Source organism: Leuciscus leuciscus, assembly GCF_965113295.1.
Source record: "Leuciscus leuciscus genome assembly, chromosome: 23".
NCBI lineage: Eukaryota > Metazoa > Chordata > Actinopteri > Cypriniformes > Leuciscidae > Leuciscus > Leuciscus leuciscus.
The window spans coordinates 1,485,023-1,509,093 of NC_138747.1; the positions used below are offsets into that span (position 1 = coordinate 1,485,023).

Below are 24,071 nucleotides of genomic sequence, written 5' to 3' on the forward strand. Positions count from 1 at the left end.
CGACCGGAGCAACTTTACTCTATTTACTCTATCAGGAGACACACACGGGCGAGCGACGTCTGTACGCAATTTCCCGCCAAAACCATCCTGACAGGTCAATTAACGTTTTGGAAAAAGGATTGATGATGTTTTGACTCGTTATTTAAATTTGTTAAAAAAAAAGACGTAGTATACCTTTAATGACCTTGTCAACTGCATAAAATATGCAAAAACTGCATAAAACTTATAATAGTGTCTCTAAAGCCTTCAATTGTGAAAGTTTAATACATAATATTAAGGGTTTGCTCAAATCAATAACCCCAATTTTGTCTCAGAAATTGCTATTAAAGTTCACAAATGATTACTAAGAAATGCGTTGAATTAATCGTGAAATTGGGTTTTCTTGTATAATGTACTCTAATAATCTTGGCAACTTAAAAAAATAATAAAAAATTCTGACACTGTCAAACACAAACCCAAGGAATCTGACACTGTAATCTTGTAAAGCCGCTTCAAATTCAAATGACCTTTTCGGTGCTTCTCTTGTACTCCCCGTCCTTTAATCCCAGTTTCAGAGATTCTGATTGGCTCAGATCCCACCAATCCCACGTCTCCGTTACCGATGGCCGTCGGCCAGCATCTACAGGTGGAGACTGTGTTGTTGTGCCGTTTGAAGAACAGAGCGCTCTTTATTCATCCGCTCCTTCGCTCGCTCTCTCTCTCTCCGCATCCACGCCTGTCGATCACGTACAGAATGAAACTGTTCATTAGAGCTCAAAGCCTCCTTCATTCCCTTGCAGAATTACTAACACAGAATTGCAACGTGTGTTTGATGGCATTGCACGCTTATAAAGAGTAGTTTGACTTTAGTTATTTACATTAGGAATATGATGCTTAATGCATAGAAATAATTACCCAATCAAGCTTTTAATGTTGTTTATATGTCTGGGGTGTTTTTAATATGCTTTAAGACAAACCATCAGTCATCAGCAGCTTCATTGAGTAGTTTCTCCTTAAAACTACTGAAGACTGACTGACCGTCACAAACATGTCACCAATCACGTCACGAGGGGGCGGGGCTTTACTCCACTGACTTTCTATGATGTTTGATGCTGATGTTCAGAAGGAGCTGTGACTCTGAGATAGGGAACGGGAACATGTGTGTGTGTGACATTAGCAACACTTTATTAGCCGTTTGATAACGTAGTCGAGACAAACGCTAATCATATCAATGTGTCCGACATCTTGTAGACGATCCTGTATAACTCACTCTTCCTCTTCCTCTCAATCAGTTTCTGGTTCAAACATATTTGGCTGAATTTACTAAACTAAAACAATATTTCCACTTGCAATCGTGTCGTTTACTACAGTTGAGCGAGTGGATCAGGTGATCCGAGCTGCTGTGAGTGAGTGGAGGCGGGGACTCATTTGCATATTCATGAAGCAAAGGGTGTCGAGTTACGTTCAAGATATTTTAAGGCATGAAGAAACTATTGTCAAAGGAAAAACGTTTAAATGTGTCAAGATGAGTTTTAAGGGATACAATTATTGACTGCATGGGAACTTTAAAAAAGTAAAGTCCCCCTGTAGTAAATTTCATCCCTTTAAACTCATCTTTGATCACCAAAATGACATATAAAAAAAAAAAATTCATGCCTTAAAATATCTTGAATGTAACTTGACACCCTTGCCTCATTTAGCATGCATGGTTCTATGAATATGCAAATGAGCCCCGCCTCCACTCACTCACTCAGCTCAGAGATCCACTGGTTGACGATCACACGTTGATCTGATTGGTTACAAGGTAGTTTGTGACGTCAGAAACACCAGCGATTTCAAAGCGTGTGTTTGAGACTGTCTTTGGTTCACTGCGGTTTTAAGGAGGAAATACTCAGCAATGCTGTCGACTTATGAACTTACACATGGTTTGTCTTAAAGCATATTAAAAACACCACATAGACACATAAACAACATTAAACGCTGGATTTACACCACAATCTTTCTGCTAAATGCATAAAATCTTTACGATTTCAGTTTGGTGTGGCTCGTCTGGGACTGAAAGTGGAGCTGTTAGCATGAGCCGGAGCGTTGTGCTGGAACACACAGTGTTTTGTCTGACAGCTCCGGGGGGTTCGGATCGCATCGGCTCCTTTGAGTTTCGAGCCGATGGACTGGTCAGGAAAGTCTGTAATTGCAATACTCGCGCGTCACATGTCAAACTCCCCGGGCTCTTCTAACGAGAGCTCTTCTGTGTTCTTGAGGGCGAGTTTATTTGGCGTGTCGGAGAGAGCATGTATTTTTAGCAGGAGCTTCTTCTGCAGTGCAGAGCGATGCATTAACATTTGATCAGGGGTGCACACATTTGAAGAAATAAGCCTGCGTTTTGGAAAACTCACTGCTCCACTTCTCTCCTCGGGGTATTAGAGTGTTTGTGAGGGCAAAATAGAGTTTCTGACTCTTCCTCTCTCTCAATCCATCCCTTCTCCCCCTCCTTTAATCTTTAATTAAAGTCAAACAGCCAGTTCTTAATCCCAACTTACAGCAAATGCCCCACACTTACTAAAGCGCTAGAAAACATCAGAGAAAGAAAAAAAAAAAAACCTGATTGACACCCGGGAAATAGAAGCAAGTAAAGCAGAGAAGTGCAATTATGAATTTTAAATTCTCTCACCGCCACTTTTTCTGGAAAGTCATTGCAGATACAAATAAGGAAAACTGACCTATTTTGGGGTCTCTTTAAAAAATCCCTTGCTCACATTTTACCCCAGAATCAAAAGGAAAAATTGGCCTGTACTTATCATATACAGGCTTATTAGAGACTGTGACTTCTCTTCGTTTCAGATATGCACACTTTTCCTCCCAAATTCTTATTTTAATGAGAATAAAATCTGTATAATGCAGTAATTAGAATGAAATTTGTGTGGAAAATGTTTATCAGATCTTAATGTTTGCAACTATACTCTGTTTTTTCCCCCTTTAAAATACTGTATGATTTCCTTTTTTACTTTCCTTTTCATTTTTATGACCTGGAAAGTGCAGTCAACAACGATTCTGTTGTTGTTGTTGTTGTAAGAAATGAATACTTTGATTCAGCGAGGACACATTAAAGTGATCAAAAGTCACACAAAAAAATGCTTTTCCTTTGAACTTTCTATTAATCAAGGAATATTTTAAAAGTTTATTATAAAATGTTAAGCAGCGCAACTGTTTTCAACACTGATGATAATCATAAATGTTTTTTTGAGCATCAAATCATCATATTAGAATGATTTCTGAAGGATCATGTGACACTGAAGACTGGAGTAATGATGGTCGATCCACTTTAATTTGAATTCCAGTCTGAACACGCCGCCTGGAACCAAAGTGAAGCTCCTGGGGGTCGTTCAGGTTAAGAACGGCATCCTGCTATTGGACGATTCCAAGATCTCCGTTCTCGGAGGCGAGGTGGACCACATGATTGAGAAGTGGGAGTTTCAGAGGGTGAGATGCATGTTTTACATTCACATTTACGCTTTTATCCAAAGCGACTTACATTGCATTTCAAGGTACACATTTACATTCTCATCAATTCTTGCTTTCCCTGGGAATCGAACCCATGAGCTTAGCGTTACAAGCGCCAATGCTTGAGCTACAGGAGAATCTACATGTTTCTCTCTTTTATTATGAATGTATTCGGATAATATGATGCAGTTTAATGGAGACATTGTAGAAAACTGTTTTTTTCTTCTTCTTGCTTCTATTAAATAAAGGTTCACTCTACTATGTGTAATGATCATGCTAATTTATGATCCCGTCCTTTTGAACGACATCAGCACACAGAGCTCAGCCAATCACAACAGAGGAAATTTACATATGGAACTCTTAAATACACTGTAGCACAAACTGCTACAAAATGTCAGAAAGTGGGTGTAAAATCATGAAACTAAACTAAATCACAACTGTTTTTAGTGCAAGAAACCTTGACCAACATTTTAAGTGGGCTCTGGGGAGAAATGAAGAGATGCAAAGGTGTAAAATATGAAAATATGCCCTCTTTAAAGGTTGTATTCATTAAAAGTTAAGAAAGCGAAGCCGAAGTGTCAAGCAGTGCCTGTAGCCATCTGTTAATATCATGCTTCAGCTCAGTGATGGATGACACACTGGCAACAGATGATTTATTTTAATTATCAATCAAAGCCAGAAAGCATGAGACACATTTCTTTATTCACCTTGATGTGTAAATGAATTCAATCCAAAGATTTTTCTCCCCTCTCTGGATTCACTATATTCACATACACTCAAATCAAAGATTATTCAGACACCAGATATAATTTCTGGTATGGTTTTATTAGTGTGTGCAGGACACTATAGTTCATTTATGTGAGTGAGGAGAGCAAAATAAAGTAAACTGTGACATATTACAGCCAAATATTCTTCATACAGTGACAAAAATGATTCAGACACTTTGACCTGAGCAAGTGTTTTGTCTTTAATTGCTAATGCTCTTTTTACACACAGATTGAACAAAATGAAGCATTGCTTGGTGATTGGTTGAGCTAAACTGGTATTATCTAATAGTGTAGTTAAATTTAACAGCTGACAGATATTCAACATAATTCATGTGTGAGACAGTCTAACAGAAGGACGGACAAAACCAGTCAAATATCAACTGAGTTCGTCATATCTTATTACCATTTTCTAAACGCTTACAGAGGTTGAGGTCTGTATCCAGGGGTGATTGCAATGTTCCCAGAAGTCAGTCAGCCTTCTCTCAGTCAGCCTTTTCCTATAAAGCCATCAAAGAATGGAATGGGCTTCCAGACAATCTAAAGAACAATGCAGATTTTCACAGCTTCTCACGGGCAGTCAAAGACTGGCTTTTAGACCACCAGTCCTGCTCACACTAAAAGCACCAGACGGGTATCTGGACATCAGATGATGCCCTCGTGGGTACCATTTGATGGCTTTTACACTGTATTGTGTTTTGTGTGTTATAAGAAAAAAAAGAAGAAGAAAACTGTTGCACTCTATATATTTAGCACTTTATAACATTGCAACTAGCTAATTTTGCACACAAATTGGTAATTTGCACTTTGTATTTGTATATTGTACCTTCTTTGTAAACTGCCTTTTTATATTGTATTAAGCATCTTTGTTAAATAATTTTTATATGTTAATTGCCTTTATGTAATTTTAACTCTGTTATGTAATTTAAATTGTGTAGTAGGACTACAGATGGAAATTAGCATAGTGCTAAATCTGGTAAAGCCATCTTTTTAATGTAACTGCACATTGTCCTGATATAAATAAACAAAAAAAACCCCAAAAAACTAAACTATAGCGAATAAACTGAGATAATGCGAGAAATGTTGAAGCTGTCTGAATCTGTATCTTAATGAAACCTCCTACTTCTTCCTCTGAAAGAGCCTGGCCAAGCACAACCGCAGGAACATCGGTGCAGAAGGCGGACCTCCTCCATTCGTTCCCTTCGGACAGGTCAGGACTCTCTACATCTGCTGATGTGATTCTCCAGGAGAGCCGTGTTGTATAATCTGTTGTGTGATCTGTGTGTAGAAGTGTGCTCATAAGGAGCAGGTGGACAGCAGAGCCCTGGACCAGAGGAAGACCCTTCAGAGCGCAAACACTCTCAAATCTGCTGACGACAACGACGAGTTTGAGAAACAAAGAACCGCTGCTATCGCTGAGGTCGCCAAGAGCAAAGAGGTGCGCTGTCATTACCAGATGGGTTTAATACTGTTAACAATTACATGTTTGAAGATGTAGTGAAATGAGTGAACATCTCCGGTCAAATGTTTGGAATGATTACGATTTGAAAGAGTCTCTTCTGCTGCATTTATTTGATCAAAAATACATTAAACAGTGAAATATTATTATAGTTTAATATACAGTACAGGCCAAAAGTTTGGACACATTACTATTTTTAATGTTTTTGAAAGAAGTTTCTTCTGCTCTTCAAGCCTGCATTTATTTGATCAAAAATACAGAAAAAAACAGTAATATTGTGATATATTATTACAATTGAAAATAATTAGTTTTCAATTTATTATACTTTAAATGATCATTTATTTATGTGATGCAAAGCTGAATTTTCAGGATCATTACTCCAGTCTATCACATGATCCTTTAGAAATCATTCTAATATGATGATTCATTATCAAAGTTGGAAACAGTTCTGCTGCTTAATATTTTTTCATAACCTGTGATACTTTTTTAGGATACTTTGATGAATAAAAAAAATAAAAATAAAAAAAGAAGCAAATGTTTTGAAAATAGAAATCTTCTGTAACAGCAATATCCACTACTGTTTGGGGTCAGTCATTTTTTTTCTTTCTTTTTTTGAAATAAATCAATACTTTTATTCAGCAAGGATGTGTTAAATTGATAAAAAGTGATAGTAAAGAAGATTTATATTATTAGAAAATATTTTTTTTTTTTTGAATAAATGCAGTTCTTTTTAACCTGTTATTCATCAAATATATTAGGCAGCAGAACTGTGTCCAACACTCATAATAAATCAGAATATTAGAATGATTTCTAAAGGATCATGTGATAGACTGGAGTAATGATCCTGAAAATTCAGCTTTGCCTCACAGGAATAAATTACACGACTATATATTCACATAGAAAAGTTATTTTAACTCGTAATAATATTTCACTGTTTTACTGTATTTTTGATCAAATAAATGTAGCCCTGTTGAGCAGACTCTTCCAAAAACATTAAAAATCTCCTCATTATTCTAAACGGTTGAAGTGTGGTGTACATATAACCCTCAGATTTCAGCATTTTACAGAATTTACTCATTCACAACGATATTGGCATTTCAGAATAAATATCGCTTTCATTCCCTGCAACACAGTAGCACCTTTTGATAATGAAATATTGATGTATTAAAGCTGTATATAATTGAATTCGTTCGTTCTCATGACTGTATCCTCAGGCCATGGGTGAACTTAATATTCTCCGATATTTAATGAAGAAATGTTTGATTTCGAGTATGTAATTATGAAGGTAACGACGTGATAAGTGAACACCACAGAAATTATTAAACCTGGACTGTGTTTCAAAACCCACTCATGATGTCCAGAAATGTGGTTCTTTGTGCAATAGTTGTGTGTATTAATGGAAGAAATCTGATCTTATAATGCAGGAGTGGCATCAGTGTTTTTCATAATGCTCTCGGTTTTCTTCTAGACACGTACGTTTGGCGGCGGAGGTAATGCCGGAGGAAACCTTGCCAATCCAGGATCCTCCTACAGGAGTCGAGACACCTATCAGAGAAGAAGAGAGGAGAGAGAGAAGCCCTGGACGGAGAACAAGTCAGAGGGAGTTTACAGAGATTTGGTAAGATCATCATAAAAATAAATGGTGTTTTGTCAGCAGTTTTAAAGTTGAAATGAACAGTAAAAAGTATCATAAAATGTAAAAATTAGTTTTTTGGACGTCAGTGTTGTTGTCAATACAGTAAAAATTCTGAAATATTATTAGTGTTAAAGGAACACGCCGACTTTTTGGATCTTTAGCTTATTCACCGTATCCCCCAGAGTTAGATAAGTCCATACACACCCTTCTCATCTCCGTGTGTGCCGTAACTCTGTCTGACGCACCCACCGCTAGCCTAGCTTAGCACAAAGACTGGAGGTAAATGGCTCCAGCTAGCATGTTCCTTTAAAACAACTGTTTTCTATGTGAATATACAGTAAAGTGTAATTTATTCCTATGATCAAAGCTGAATTTTCTGCATCAGTCTTCAGTGTCACATGACCCTTCAGAAATCATTCTAATATGATGATTTGATGCTTTTCTGATTATTATCAATGTTGAAAACAGTTGTGCTGGTTCATATTTTGAGGAAAACTGATGCACGTTACCATAAGGTTTCATTAGGTAACATAAACTAACAATGAACAATTCTTCTACAGCATTTATTAATCTTAGTTCATGTTAATTTCAACATTTACTAATACATTATTAAAATCAAAAGTTGTGTTTGTTCACATTAATGCACCGTGAACTAACAATTAACAGCTGTATTTTTATTAACTAACATTAACAAAGATTAATATATACTGTATTGATCATTGTTAGTTAATACATTAAATGAAACCTTATTGTAAATAGTCACTTTTGATTGATTTAATGTGTTCCTGCTGAATACTGAAGAAAACGATTCATTTCTTTAAGAAATGACGAAGGTACTGCTAATAGATTCTAAATTCTACGGTGTTTCTTAAATAACAATCTGGAAAAACATCTCAAGTGCCTTAAAATTGTACGATGGGCTTTTATTTATAATTATATGCCATCATTTTCTTCTAACGGCAGTAGAGTAGCGTGTAAATGCCTTCTCTGAGTAAAAGATCAGTGGATGTGACCCCTCGGTGTCCTTGACTACTCTGCTTCATTTTTGTTCTCCAGAAGTGTTTTCTACATGTGCTTTTGTCCCTGCTTGATGGATTTTAATGCAATGCTCGATGACCCTCAAGTTCAACACATTTGTTTCATGTTTCTGCTGTCTCTTTAAGGTTGATGAGCGAGCTTTGAGGGACATCATGGAGATGGGCTTCAACCGTGAGGCGGCCAGACAAGCCCTGCTGGATCACAACAATAACCTGGAGGCGGCCCTCAACTATCTGCTCACCGGAGCCAACCAGCCCAAACCGGCCCAAACCGAGCAGAGCCGCCCGCCTCCTCGAGGTACAGCCTTCGGGTGCTGAGGAAAGATCAGAAACCTTCAGATAGTCGCTAGATGCGCAGCTGCTCATGAAAGAAGGCGGCAGATGTAGGGCAGGATTGTGTTGGTTTCTTACAGGACTCGTAGGATTCGTTTAAAGGCCCTTTCACACCGTACGCGTAACGAAAAAGCGAATAGTTCGCGTCAAAACCATTCACATCAGCCGCGACGCGAATTTGCAACGTCTGTGACGTTCAGAGCTTCAACATTCCAAAACTTAAGCGCCGACAGCTGAGAAAACATGGACACTTCATCATCATCATCATCAAGTGAAGACGAGCTTTTCATTTTCTTTAAAGGACAGAAAAGAAGGTTTTGGGTGCAGCCAATCTTACAGAACAGAGAGTCTGAAGGGGAGTAATGCTAATGTCCACTCTTAGTTTCCTTTTCCTCTCCTCTTCCTCTCATCGGTTTTTCCACAGTTTTTTTGCATCCTCAACTAAACACAGTGCATATTGTAATGTCAATACACATTACATGTAACACACGAAGTAAAAAGTTAAAATAATTCGACTAGAAACTGTAGATATCACACAAAGCATGTATAGTAATACTAGAAGCAGCCCTGAATAGTCTCACTACATTTTTGTCACATGTTCAAAGTAAACACGGTCTCTGTCTTTATCTTTGACGATAATAGTGTTAGCTTTCTATCCCAAATGTAGTTTATCCTGCTAGCCTACACAGCACAGGACTATACAACGACTAGAACTATCACACAACACACTCACGGTCGTGATAACCGAGTTGGTTGGCAATGCTTCGCCACACAATCGTTGTCCTTGTAGTATGTGATTGGCTGAAGCTTTTTCTGTCGCCGCAAAAGTAAAAAAAAAATCGGCATAGAAGCAAAAAAAATAAGTCGTGTTTCCGCCGCTGCACATTCTCGTTTCGGTGTGGAAGCGCTCATTACACACACAGCTGATCAAAAAATAAAACCATCGCGCAAATTATTCGTGCGTCAAAATCGAGTCCAGTGTGAAAGGACCTTTAGGGTGAACGTTTTCTTTGTTGCGTAGATCACTTTTTCCTGTGTATTCAGTTCATTCTGCAATACAAACAAAATCAAATGCAATAAAACCCATTGATAAACATAATCGTCCGGTTGCCAATCGTGTGTTTAGAGGAAAAAACGGCAGGATTTTGTTTCATTTTGGTCCATCTCTGTTCCAGACTTTGCACACAGACTGCATTGCAATTATTTCCCAAACTGTAAGTGGAAATATTTTGAAAGAGGACGTTAATGCAAACCAATCGCTAGGAGTGTGCGATATCGACCAAAAAAATTATATCTTGCATTTATAGATGCAATTACACAGATTTAATGCAGCTCTCAGGGACATGAATGCATTTAACATGCAGTTACAAATGCATAATATTTTGATGTTTTAAACATAAATGTTGATACTAGAAATGATTTAAAAAATAAAAAGATATTTTAAATGTGAAATTAAAACCACCAGTAGGTGGCAGCAGCAAGTCAGTGTTAATGAGTGAGTCATTGAATCATTCATTCAACCAGTTCATTCATACACCGTGTGGTGCTCAGAGATGCAATATTCCTGTTGCTTTTTTTGGAACTATTTTTGTTGGCGAAATAGAGCAAAAACAGGCAATATTGTCTGAAAATGACTTAATATTAACTTCTTGTTTATTGAACTGTTGTATAAAATCAATATCACATTTGTACGTTTACAAAGAACTGCATTCTTCATGTGATATAGATTAACTATGTTAAATTATATAAATATTAAAGACATACAGAGGTATTTGTGCCCCTTATCTTGAATATTTAGGGCATTATAAATGCATTTAATAGAGTAAATCATGCAGGGAAAGTCTAACATACTAGACTACTTCACAGTGCACTCTCTATGTGAGGGATATATTCGATAATGACAGATTGCACATCGTTAAAACAACAATCAGAAGATTATCGTAGAGATGTATATCTCAGAGGAGAGCTCAGAAAGTACTGTAACCGACTCACAAACTCACTGGCACAATTGTCCTTGTAATTTGACGCTTTATTTGTCGTCCAACAGGAAAGGGTCGTGGACGGGGACGCTCCAGACCAGATGAGGATGAGGAAGCAGGAGGAAGACCGTCTGGGCCCAGCACACTGTTTGACTTCCTAGAGTCAAAAATGGGAACATTCTCCATTGACGGTACATTCGGATTTATATTACCTTTATTATGTTTTTGTGGTGCTTTTATAGACTGTAATAAAATATGGGCGTAGTGTCCGTGACGTCACCCGTAGTGTTTCTGAAGAGCATTTTCGAAGCCCAAAGTGGGCGGAGCCGACCGTCGCCATCTTGGCAGCGTCACTCCTGGAAAACCGATTAGCTGAGGTGACGCTAGCAGACAGCAGACAAACGGCTAGTAGTGACATCAGCGGCAATCCACCTGTCACTCAAGTGGCCACGCCCTTAATTATGCAGAACTTTAAGGCTTAATATAATTTAAACGGATGAGTTATAAAAAAGTTCACCCGCCTCACAGTCGTCATGAAGGGCAACATTAGCTTTATAGACCAAAACCACTTTTTGTACCAGACTGTAAACATGTTTGTTTCTGCTGTAAAGTTGAGCATTTTAACATGGAGGTCTATGGGATTGAGTCTCTTCTGCAGCCGGTCTCTAGTGGCCAGTGGATGAACTGCAGTTTAAGTCGCTTCAGTGTTGGTTTCAAGAGAGAGACTGGAATGTCGCCGCTTGCGTACTTTGCAATATTGTCAATATTAGGGCTTCTTTAAATGATTGATATCTGAATTGATTAAAATCATGGCTTATTTTGTTCCTTTCAAATAGTAATAGTGTTTAGTATAGTTTATGTACTGTTAGGGTTCATACGCAGTTTGGAAAAGTATTGAGTAATTTCTAGGTCTAGATAAGTATGGACAAAAAAATGTGTTTCCAGACCAAGTTCAGTTCTCTAAAATATGATCAGGTATTTTTAAAAATAAATGTGTCATATAAGCAGAGTGTTTTCACAGCAAACGTTTAGGGATCATTTAGTGCTTGTCAAACACGACTGAATTCAAGGCGTTTCCAGCAACAGATAAAGGAGCGAACACTCATCTGAGCCAGACATCAAACCATATTTACTGATGTGTCACAGGTGAATATGTGCGGGTTCTTCTTATCATAGTTGAATGAACCATTTATGTTAAATATGGTCTGAAAAATCTGTAGAGAGGTTTGGGAAATTTTGAGTCGGGAAAAAGTATGACATTTTTAAATGGAACCTTGATTATAGTATTTATTAATTTTTTGAATTCACTTTTATGGTTATATTGTTTCATTTTAGTTAAAATTTGTATCTTTAGGCCCCGAGCACCAATGGTGTGAGGACCCTATTGGATTTGCTCCGTTTATTTATTTAAATCAGTGTTTTAAGTTTTATTTTATTAGTTTTATTCAATTTAATTATTAATTTTAGGCCTTTCAACTTATTTTATTTCGTGTTTTTTATCCTAAGTTCTAATATTTATATTTTATTTCAACTTTTTCAATTTTTAACAGTCTTAGAAAACTCTTTTTCTGTGCCAACTTTCTAAAGTAGTGAACACTTCCATATCTCTGCATCGTTCCTATTCCACATCATTTCACTGATTTTCCAGCTTAAATCAGCATTTCAAGCATCCGAGTTAAACGTGGGATAACGTAGTTAGCTTGACAATATTTCAAAACCGTTTTGGGATGATAAAAGACCCTGCTTGGTTTTGAAGTCGCGATCTGCCGGAGAGTTTATTGTGCTTTAATTACTGTCCCGGTGGGCCGTCAGACAGATGGCCGGTCCCAAATGAAGGCGCTTCTATTAGTCAGCTTTAGATAAGTCTCTGTGGCGGGTAAGCTCTGCCTGACATATGGCTTTAGGAGAAAACAGACAGGGCTAATATGTGGAGAAACCATTTCTGCTCTTTCAGTGCCATTGTTTTAACATTTAAAGGGTTCGTTCACCCGAAAATGATAATTCTGTCAGTAATTACTCCACTCTCATGTTCTTCCAACCCATTCATCTTCAGAACACAAATTAAGATATTTTTTATTAAATCTGAGAGCTGTCTCACTCCTTCATCTCTGTTATTGAAATCTGCCATCCCAGAAGAGTTAGTAAAGACATCGTTAAAATAGTCCAAATGACTACAGTGGCTCAACCTTAAGTTCAAAAACAACAAAAATATGACTTTATTCAGAACGGTGGCTCGCTATTGGCTGACGCTGGTCATGTGTGTGATGCTGGCCAATAGCGAGCCACCGTTCTGAATAAAGTCATATTTTTGTTGTTTTTGCGCACAAAAAGTATTTTCGTCGCTTGATAATCTTAAGGTTGAGCCACTGTAGTCACTTGGGCTATTTTAACGATGTCTTTACTAACTCTTCTGGGATGGCAGATTTCAATAACAGAGATGAAGGAGTGAGACAGCTCTCAGATTTAATAAAAAATATCTTAATTTGTGTTCTGAAGATGAATGGGTTGGAAGAACATGAGAGTGGAGTAATTACTGACAGAATTATCATTTTCGGGTGAATGAACCCTCTCAGTGTGTGAATGACCTGAAGCTCACAGTAAATGTGCTTTTGAAGAGCACTGCATCATCACTGTGTCCTGCGTTTAATCACCTGATATTTCCATCAAGAGACTGTCTGGGTTTGTTGAAAGAACTTTCCTCTTATTATTTCTGATGTATTTCTCATCAAGGTGATTTAAATGCATGCAGTGACACTGAAGATATGCAGAACAACAGGCTATTCACTGAGCTTTGCTTATCTCTGCAGGCTTTTCTTAGCAAATTTTGAAATATTCTTTCTATTAATGCTCGGCTTTTTTAATTATCTTCATCGGCCGATACGTTTTTCTGTTTGGCTAATGTGTTTTATTGTGACGGCGCTGAGAACGTTAGTTTCACTCTCACGTTAGTTTACCGTCTCGGTTTAACAGTTCTGTCTAATAAATCAATGAATGATATTAAAAGAAGTGTTTGCCGTTTGCTTTTCTATCATTAGTTAAAGAACTGCAAATGCTATAATACTTACTCATCTACTGTCAGCGTTCAGCAAATAAGCATTTATCTCATTTTACAGGGTTTGTACAAGGTGCTATTTTGAAGTATATGATGCAGCTTTTATTCTTCAGGTCAGTCATATATTCATGAAAAATTAATCAGTCTGAATAAAGAAAGCGATCTCTTTGTCATAGTATCCTTTCAATTGTTAAAGTTACCGCAGTCACTGCATCTATTTAGTTTATATTTATCTATCTATGTTTTTTAGAGTCTGAAAGATAATAAAGATATTGTCTGATTAGTGAGATCTCTGATTGTAGTGCTTGAAAAAGTTCAAGTTGTTTTTCATTTTACAGTATCTGAACTACGAACCAAGTTTATTATTATTAGAATTTATTAGGATTAACCCCTTGAGATGCATCATCTCGTTTTCAAGGGGGTCCTTACAATGAAACACAATTACAACTTAAAGAACATAACAAGATTACAATTAACAATACATCAACAAAACACCAACAATAAAAAAAAATATAGCATTAACAATAAAATAAAAAAGCAACTGTACACATAACAACAACGACAGTTTCAATGATAGCATGTGCAATCTACTTTAAAATAAGATAATATAGATTGTTTAAACAACCGAAATAAAGTAATGGATCAAATATCTACAGGCAAATTATTCCAGTCTAATAGGGCATTAAACCTAAATGCTCTCTTACCAATTGTTTTTTTAACACGAGGAAGGAGAAAGTAAGTCTGGACAGAATGCCTAACTTGGTGGTTTGAAGAAAAGAGTACAAAATATTGTTGTAGATAACTAGGATAATCAAAGTAAATACATTTAAATATAAATTGGAGCCAGTGAATCTGCCTTCTCACATTCAAAGATGGCCACTGAAGTGCATCGTTAGGGTTAGGGTTATGGTTATGGTTATGGTTAGGGTTAGGGTTTTGAAGAGCACTGCATCATCATTGGTGGTGAGTGGAAAAAGAACATCCTAAAACAAATCTGCAAATTCTATTATATGCCGAATTAGGTGAGACAAGATCAGATTTTAATGCCGTCTGATAAACCACATCACAGTAATCAAAAAACGGAAATATTAATTGAGCAACTAGTTTCTTACGGACACTATAAGAGAAGCAATTTCGAGATCGATGCAAGGTTTATTTCCTTTCAGTTCATATCCTTAACAATTTCTTTATGAAAAATGCTATAATAGGATTACAGAATCCTCCGTTGCCATCTAAAGTATAAATCAGCTTATTTTACAGTTTTATAATCATTATCAAATTCTTTATTTCTAATTTAGTAAATATGTCATGAATATAAATTTAATTTCAGCAATTGTTATGCATGTGTTTTTACTCTCTTTAAATTAAATGCTTTGAGATATTATTATATATCGGCATCGACCATCAAAAAAATCAATATTGGTTGATCACCATTTTCTATTTCATTCATTGGCATAGCATGTATGGATTATGTATGCATTTATCAAAATAAAGCCAAAATTGCAATATGACTGCAATTGAATTGAATAAATATATCGTTTACACGTGAGCAGCTCATGATCCGCCGGTGTTGATGATGATGATGATCTCGAGTCACATGATCTGCATCAGTTTGAGTCGCTTTAACATACATTTGCACATTAAAGCAACTCATTATTATAATAATTTTATAGCCATATTGATATATAATCACAATTTTAAGCAGCAAACCTGGATTTTTATTAAATCACATTTTAAATGGCAATTATTATTTTCCGTCCAAATTGTGCCGCAATTGACTTCCTGTTTTTCTTATAATTAACTCGCTAGAGTCAAAGAACCAGTCTTCCCTACAAGACCACCCAGGAAAGATGACTTTCCCCAGCGCGGATCACATCTCCAGAGACGCCGGCCCGTTCAAACACCCTCCTCGGAGTGAGGGAAGGTCGCAGAGGAACGACAGGCCTCCACGTTTCCAGAGGGACGGAGACTTCCCGAAACCTACTCCAGCCAACTTTTCCCAGCCACAGAAATGGAGGGATGGCGAGCGAACGGGAAGAGGAGGACCAGAGCGATGGAAGAACGACAGTCAAGATGCTAGAATTGCGTCTTCCTCGACGGGGAAGCCCAGGGAACAGCAAGGAAAGGACCATAGTGGGTCAAAGGGCTTCCAGCAGGAACCTCATAATGGTGGATGGAAAGAGCATGACGGGACAGGATGGTCCGAAAGGAAAAACCAATCAAATGGATCCACGGCACCCAAATCCTCAAATCCTGCTGCATCCGGTCCAGAGCCTAAAGCCAGATATGAGGCGAACAACAGACGGAAAGGCAAGCCTGAAAGGCCAAACTCGGGCTACTTTGAGCGTTCCCAGGATTCAATGAAAAAAGACTTTTCGCAGGATGTGGGATCAGGCCAGTTCATCAAAGCGACTGGGGTTTCAAACACGCAGATCCCTAATGGTGATTTAGAACACAGACGGACCGGTCCAATCAAACCACAGTCTTCAGGCCCGCCTCAAAAGCAGACCAACACGCATAACTCCGCCCCCAGGAAGAGATCCGGGCCAATCAAAGGTCAGAGAGAGCCAGCGGACGCGAATAATTACGAAAACTGGAAAGCTGGTGACCAGTGTCTCGCACTCTACTGGGAAGACAATAAGGTCAGTGATTTTTTTTTTTTTTTTTTTGCATTATTATTATTATTATTAGTGCTGGGCAACTATTAATTAATCGCGATTAATCACATCCAAAATTAAAGTTTGTGTTTACATAATATATGTGTGTGTACTGTGTATAATTATTTTGTATATATAAATACACATGCATGTATATATTTAAGAAATATTTGCATGTGCATGTATTTATACATATTTATATATATATATCATATAAAAAATAAAAAAATCTTAAATATATACATGCATATGTGTGTATTTATATATATACAAAATAATTATACACAGTACACACACATATATTATGTAAACACAAACTTTGGATGCGATTAATCGTTGCCCAGCACTAATTATTATACGCTTTTGTTGCATATTAAATGTTGTGTACTTGTGTAACATCTTGCAGTTTTATCGGGCGAGAATCGACGCTGTCCACCCTTCGGGCTCGACGGCTGTGGTCGTGTTCAGCGACTACGGAAACTGCGAAGAAGTTCTGCTTCACAATATCAAACCTCTGCACATGGATGTGTGGGTAAGCATCAGATCACCTGAGATACTTTAAACCCAAAGTAAACTTCGGCCGTCCGGTTTGCGCACACTGTCCGCGTGACGTAACTCTCGTCATCGGGACGGTTCAGCCCACATGCAACCCGATTTTTGAGACCGCGTGCGTGTACAACAGCGCATGCGCAAGGTGAATGACGAGGCCGAAGCTCCACTAGGTGGCGATATGCACAGTTACGCAGTGCGTTAGTCGAAGAAGAGTGCATAAAGAGTGATGCAAAGCAGCATATCCTCCATTGTTTTGATTCTTGTTCTTGTTATTCCACACTGTTAAACTGACCCTAGTTTGAAAACCCCTGTATTAAAGCATTGTGATGATATGCTAATGTAAAACTCACTATTTATGTGAGTTTCAGAACCTTTTCCTAAGTTTCATTTCAGTTTGTACGCTGCCTTGGTAGACAGTTCCCTATCCAGGCAGCAAAAAAATACAGCAAAATACCTTTTAAATGCTAAAATGTTCATATGCATTAAAGACACACGTTCCAAATTCCCAAAATTCACATTTTGGCTGTGTTGTATTTCTTTAAAGAGCAGTCTTGTTTGCCATGACTGATGCACTAGACTTGCGTTTATTAGTAACATTAGTCACTCATGTCCTGGTAACTTCTTTACAGGATGACGAAGACATTTACTATGAGAATTCCCTTGAATTTCGAAGAGGAGGAGACGGACAACCTCGACGCTCTCGACCGACGCAACAATATTATCAACCGCCCCGTGCAAGAGACTGACACACACTCGCACGCAAATCTTTCCCCTAGCAAGGCAACTCATTACTCCTAGGAAAACAAAACAAACAATTAGTGCTCTTTTGGTACACCAACACACTTAGATCAGGACTAGAACAGGTTTACGGCTCTTGCTCTTCTGCTAATAGGCACTTCTAGCATTGTGTAGATTCTGTAGAGCAGTATAAATGCAACATGATGTTCTCTCCCTATGCAGGTAATTATCATTATCATCTCGTTATCCACAAGTAAACAACCCTAATTGGGGGGGGGAGAAGAAAAAAAAGACATGTGGTTTGTAGTACCTTTTCAGAAGCATCAATATTAACAGCTATATAGGAAATGCTAATAGAGTGAATCTCAGAATATTTCATCCTGAAATAAATAATATTTTGCATTGTGAATTTTTTTGCATGGAAAATAAGTTCTTTCAGTTCGTTTTACTGTTATAAAAAAGTAAAAAAATTAATAATTATAACTGTCTTTAGTTTGATTTTGATGACTAAAAATGACTAATTAGAATCAATGAAAACTCGACTCAAAAGTTGAACACGTTTCGGTGTGTGCATAATCTTCATGAAAATGTCACAATGCAAAAAAGTCTTAATTATCCTTCAATAGACTTCGTTTTCTTTATGCAAAATGTATAATAAAAAAATACGAATGTATGGAAGCTTGTTCCCGCTCTTTTTATTTTAAAGTCGCAATTGCGTGTTATAAAGTCAGAATTGTGAGATATAAACATGCTATTCTGAAAAAAAAAGAATAGAATTGGACTAGAATCTTTGTTTCCTTAGAATTGGACTTTATTTGTAAACTTAGAAGTTTATATCTCAGAATTCTGAGAAAAGATGTCAGAATTGTGAGATTTATGAGTTTATAAAGTCACAATTATCTTTTAAAATGTTTTATTCCGTGGCGGACACGAGCTTCCATAGGCATGTGATCTGGACTTGATCTGTCGTGAGATTCACTCAATGAGCATTGGCAAAATAAAGTGATGCACCGTCTGTAATGGTATTGCAACAACGAGGTGTTTACTGCGCTCGATATGCACTACTTCACTCGAGTTAAAAGGAAACAACTAATCCGTAACTGATGCATTTGTGTTTGGTCTCAAAGATGTTTTTTTTTATTCTAAGACTGATCTGATCTCTGATGAGATTAAAGAACATATCTGACTCTGTCTCGCATGGGAGACGGATCTGTAAGGGCTTGCAGAACATGTGTGATGAATGCTGGACTGTGAACCTTGCCATGCAAACGGCTGCTGTACACGGTGACTATTTGTAAAGGACTTGATATTAATAATTATAAAAGCGCTACACTCTTTTGTTCAAAGCGTCATTTGTTTTTGTTTTCTTTTGTTTCTGATTTGTTTAAAACTGCTGTGTGTAAAAACAGAACGACGTGTGTGTGTGTGAATCGTTCCTAAATTAATTTGTTGTGCCACATTCAATTCAGTGGGACAATTTACGTATGCATTGCTGTACATATGATCTCAGTGAACCTTAAATAGACTTATTAAATAGACTATTTTAACTTTTTGATTTGATTTTAAACTTTTTGAACCATTTGATTTTGGGGTGAAATGTATGGAATCTTGATTCCGCCACAGAATTAAAAATAAAAAAGGTAATTGCGACTTTTTATCTCACAATTCTGACTTTTTTTTCTCAGAATTGCGAGTTATAAAGTCAGAATTACGAGTTATAAAGTCAGAATTACGAGTTATAAAGTCAGAATTACGAGTTATAAAGTCAGAATTGCGAGTTATAAAGTCAGAATTGCGAGTTATAAAGTCAGAATTGCGAGATATAAGTCAGAATTGCGAGATATAAAGTCAGAATTATAAAGTCAGAATTGCGAGATATAAAGTCAGAATTGCGAGATATAAAGTCAGAATTGCGAGATATAAAGTCAGAATTGCGAGATGTAATTGTGAGAAATAAAGTCAGAATTACGAGTTATAAAGTCAGAATTACGTGATATAAAGTCAGAATTGCGAGTTATAAAGTCAGAATTGTGAGTTATAAAGTCAGAATTACGAGTTATAAAGTCAGAATTACGTGATATAAAGTCAGAATTGCGAGATATAAACTTGTAATTGCGAGAAATAAAGTCAGAATTACGAGTTATAAAGTCAGAATTACGTGATATAAAGTCAGAATTACGTGATATAAAGTCAGAATTACGTGATATAAAGTCAGAATTGCGAGTTATAGAGTCAGAATTGCGAGATATAAAGTCAGAATTGCGAGTTTTTAAAGTCAGAATTACGAGTTATAAAGTCAGAATTACGAGTTATAAAGTCAGAATTGCGAGATATAAACTTGTAATTGCGAGAAATAAACTTTATAACACACAATTGGGAGATATAGGCCTAAAGTCAGAATTGCATGATAAAAAGTCGCAATTATCTTTTAAAATGTTTTATTCTGTGGCGTAAACAAGCTTCCATCGAAATGTGACCTGGATTTGATCAGAGGAAGTTTACACAACACCTTTTCAACTAAAAACAGAACACTTTTTATGTTTTTTGGCTGTTCATTTACATGACAATGGCGTTTTGGGGCCTAAAAAACGCTAACTTTAGAAAACCGGTTTCGAAGTGCAAGCTTTTGAAAACGATACCGTTATCGTCTCCGTGTGAACTACACAAATGCAAATCTGTGAAAATGGTGACGTCGTGCACATGAGTGTTACGTGTTCACTCTATAGACGTGTTGTGTTTCTTTACAAAGAACATCGCCATCTACTGGCCGGACAGCAGATTACAGCGTTTACACGGATCGTTTCGACAACATTGTCGTCTGTGTGCGAAAAACGTGTGTTTTAAATGCGTTGTCATGTAAACCATCCCTGAGATTCACTTGCTCATCGTTTACTTTGCATGTTAAACTGGAATATGAGAAAGTTTTTAGCATTGAAAATGTGTATGCATCAGCTTTAAAGGGACGGTTCAACCAAAAATGAAAATTCTGTCATTTATTGACCCTCATGTTGTTCCAAATCTGTATGACTCTCTTTTTTTTATGGCGAAACACTGTAATATTTCAACTGGTTTTGTCCATACAATGAAAGTCATTTTGGACCCCATTGACTTTGTATGGATAAAACGCTGAGACAAAAATGTAAATAATGTTTGTTGTCCACAGAAGAAAGTCAGTCACCGTAATATTTCAACTGGTTTTGTCGTAATTTTGGACCCCATTGACTTTCATTGTATGGACAAAACACAGGCAAATTTTTTAAATAACTTAAGACAGAAGAAAGTCTCTCAGATTTGGGGGAACTTTTATTTTTGTGTGAACGATCCGTTGAAGCATATGAAACCATAAACACCTGAAACTTAATCAAACATCCGGTCTGACAAGCTGCTGTTTGTTTGCACACAAGTCAGACACCGAACAGTAGCTTCTAGTTAATATTTAGCAGGGTTTAAATGTGCCGTCTGCCATCTGTCGCTCACCTATTTTGAAGTGTTTTCTGTGTTATTTCATAGGACAGACAGGACAGGACAGGACAGGACAGGAGTAGCTCAGAGTTAAAGCACTGAAGCTTCGTGAGGACTGAAGTCAGTGAGATTGCGTCTCGCGTCTTCCCTTATCAGCAAACATCGGACCGGTGTGCCATCCCTCCAGCTTCATTTGTTGTAGCCAGTGAAGCGAACACACAGTAAGTCGATAGCATCCGCCAGAACCCGAGATCTCTGCGGTGGGCCGATATCATTTTTCACATTACAAAAGACACTATGAACAACATCTCATCCGTAGCCAAAGACTCGCTCAGAATAACAACATCAAAAAACATTCGGATCTTATCCAAAAAATCCTGGATAAAGGACTCAGAAATGTCATTTGCTTTAGAAAAATGGATGTGTTTGTTATTGTGTGTGTGTGGCGTTGAGGTCGGGGAGGGGTTTATCGAATGCATGTTGAAGCTCTGCATTTGCATATATAAATAATTCATAGCATGTGATGCGGAGACCATCTCTGAATAGCTGCGCTTGTACTTCTACATTTTACTGATTAGTGCCGACAAATTAGGTTAGATGTGTGATGAGAAACTGGCCTAGAAAACACAAACTAGAGAACTAGCACAACTTGTGTTGCCTACATAATTATAGGCTGGCAGAATGGAAATGTTTAAGTTCCTCGATAGCATATGCACTCGCTGCTTTGTAATATGACACAAAGATGACAGCTGAGTTATTAGACTCATCTTAAGTAAATTCATTAAGTTTTCCTGTCAGTGTGGGAGAAGTTGGGTTGTGGGTGTGCGACGTCACGCAAACATTGCAACTGTACATTATAAACATTGAGGTTTTAGCTAAAGAAATGCATCAGTGAGTGTAAAGCAGGGTAAACGATTCCTACTAGACTTCTTTGTTCACATTCAAACACTGTCAAACTTGTGTTACCATTTTGTTTCCTGGTGCATCATTGATGGGACGCAGCAGCTTCTGATGGTTGGCTTGCACTGCTGCTCAAATGTTTGTCGTTTGGGTTTGTTTTTTTACTTTTGTACCATTGGAAAGGTACTAAACTTGGTAAAGGTTTTGAAAAGGTTAAATGCTCCTAAAAACACAGTCTTGTGCTCCTCGGGGTCAAAAACACTTGGTTCTGCACTCAAACTAAATCTTACCGAAAGCATTTTTTAAAATATATATCAACCTCAAATTTGTGGCTTTTGATTCCATGTTTTGGAAAATTTATATTTCAAATAAAAATTGTAAATAGTATTCAGCAATAATTTGCCAAGTGTCGTGTTTAAAAAGATGCCGAACTGAAGTCTGCGCTTCAAAGCGTTCGAGATTTATGAGAGTTTGAGTTAGAAATGACATTTTCAGGTCAAAAAAAATTAATTAATGTAATTTAGTTCCATAAAATCCCCTAAAAATATTAAATAAAAATATAATTTGAAATATAATAATAAAAAAAAGGTAATTTCTGACAGTCATGCGAGGAGCACCGATGGGTTAAAACATAAATAAATACTTTTATTCAGCAAAGATGCATTACATTTATAATTCTACAAAAGATTCAGATTTCAAATAAATGCTGTTCTTTAACATTGACAATCATCATCATCAAATCAGAATGATTTCTGAAGGGTCATGTGACACCTGAAATTACCATATATTCACATAGAAAATTGTTTTACAATGCAATAATATTTCACTGTTTCTACTGTATCTGTGCTGTGATTATAATCCACTTTCAACACTGTATTGACCAATCAGCATCACTCTTTTATTTCTCATCTGAGTATGTAAATGATTCAGCGTGTTTTCTTTTAAATTAAAGCAAAAAAAACCTGCAAGTTTCATGCAAACATATTCACATTTGCAATGTTTCTGGTCACTGAGGTTTTGAAATATTACACTGTGAAAGTATTCCTGGAGTTAATAAGCCAGTGACACAAATCCTTCGACGTTCTGCTCTCTGCGCTCGCTTTAAAGAGACAGAACCTATTTTAATGATGTAGAAAGTCAAAGTACAGGAGCTCTAAATCACTCAGACTGAACCGTAGTTTGTTAAACGAGAGTCTGAACACGAGGCGAGACTCAAGACTGTAAGTAGGCTACGAGTTCTCAGTTATTTTCAGACCCAGTTTCTTAAAAGAATTAAAACATCAACATGTTAATGGGATTACGGTGTTTAAACCGAGCGACGGCTGGAAGAAACCGTTTCTCTTTCTCTTCACATTGTCAGGCCTGTATGTTATATTTCCCTTAATAATCTACAGCTTTATAGGGGGACGTCCGACTGTATTGCAGCAGGAAAAGAGGTGAGATGAAATCAATGGATGAGATTCATGACCCAGTTTACCAGCAAATCAGTTCAGATTCATTTCTAAAGCTCAAATCTGAGGTCTAATGAAGTGTTTGGATTGTGCTTGAGTTTAACATAAGCTTAGAATAGAGTTATAATGGCAATTTAAGCGGTTAGAGGTCAAAGTAAACGGTTGAACTCGATTGACACTCCCAAATCATTGGTATGTCTGGAATGGCATCCGACCTTACTGCTTTTTTCAGTTTTTTTTTGCGTGCATATTGTGCTCAACATTTATTTTTATTTATTTTTTTGCATGCATATTGTGCTCAACATTTCTTTTTCTTTTTTGCATGCATATTGTGCTCAATATTTCTTTCTTTTTTTGCATGCATATTGTGCTCAACATTTCTTTTTTTTGCATGCATATTGTGCTCAATATTTATTTTGGTTTTTTTTGCATGCATATTGTGCTCAACATTTCTTTTCTTTTTTTTGCATGCATATTGTGCTCAATATTTATTTTGGTTTTTTTTGCATGCATATTGTGCTCAACATTTCTTTTCTTTTTTTTGCATGCATATTGTGCTCAATATTTATTT

General features: G+C 37.0%; 1 protein-coding gene across 4 annotated transcripts in view; it reads left to right on the forward strand.

The window, feature by feature from the left end:
• The window catches only part of tdrd3 (tudor domain containing 3), a 28,673-nt gene extending 5,640 nt beyond the window's left edge, over positions 1–23,033 (forward strand). The window contains exons 5-13 of one of the 4 annotated variants that reach the window (XM_082155822.1): positions 3,318–3,459; positions 5,383–5,454; positions 5,533–5,682; positions 7,172–7,321; positions 8,503–8,674; positions 10,757–10,879; positions 15,550–16,382; positions 16,804–16,929; positions 21,176–23,033. In XM_082155822.1, the coding sequence (XP_082011948.1) occupies positions 3,318–3,459; positions 5,383–5,454; positions 5,533–5,682; positions 7,172–7,321; positions 8,503–8,674; positions 10,757–10,879; positions 15,550–16,382; positions 16,804–16,929; positions 21,176–21,232 (1,825 nt within the window). In that variant the 3' untranslated portion in view covers positions 21,233–23,033. Of the gene's footprint in view, positions 1–3,317; positions 3,460–5,382; positions 5,455–5,532; positions 5,683–7,171; positions 7,322–8,502; positions 8,675–10,756; positions 10,880–15,549; positions 16,383–16,803; positions 16,930–17,578; positions 19,026–21,175 lie in introns of those variants that run through there. The other 3 variants (XM_082155823.1, XM_082155824.1, XM_082155821.1) reach the window with 3 other exon arrangements.
• The last annotated feature ends 1,038 nt before the right edge of the window (positions 23,034–24,071 follow it).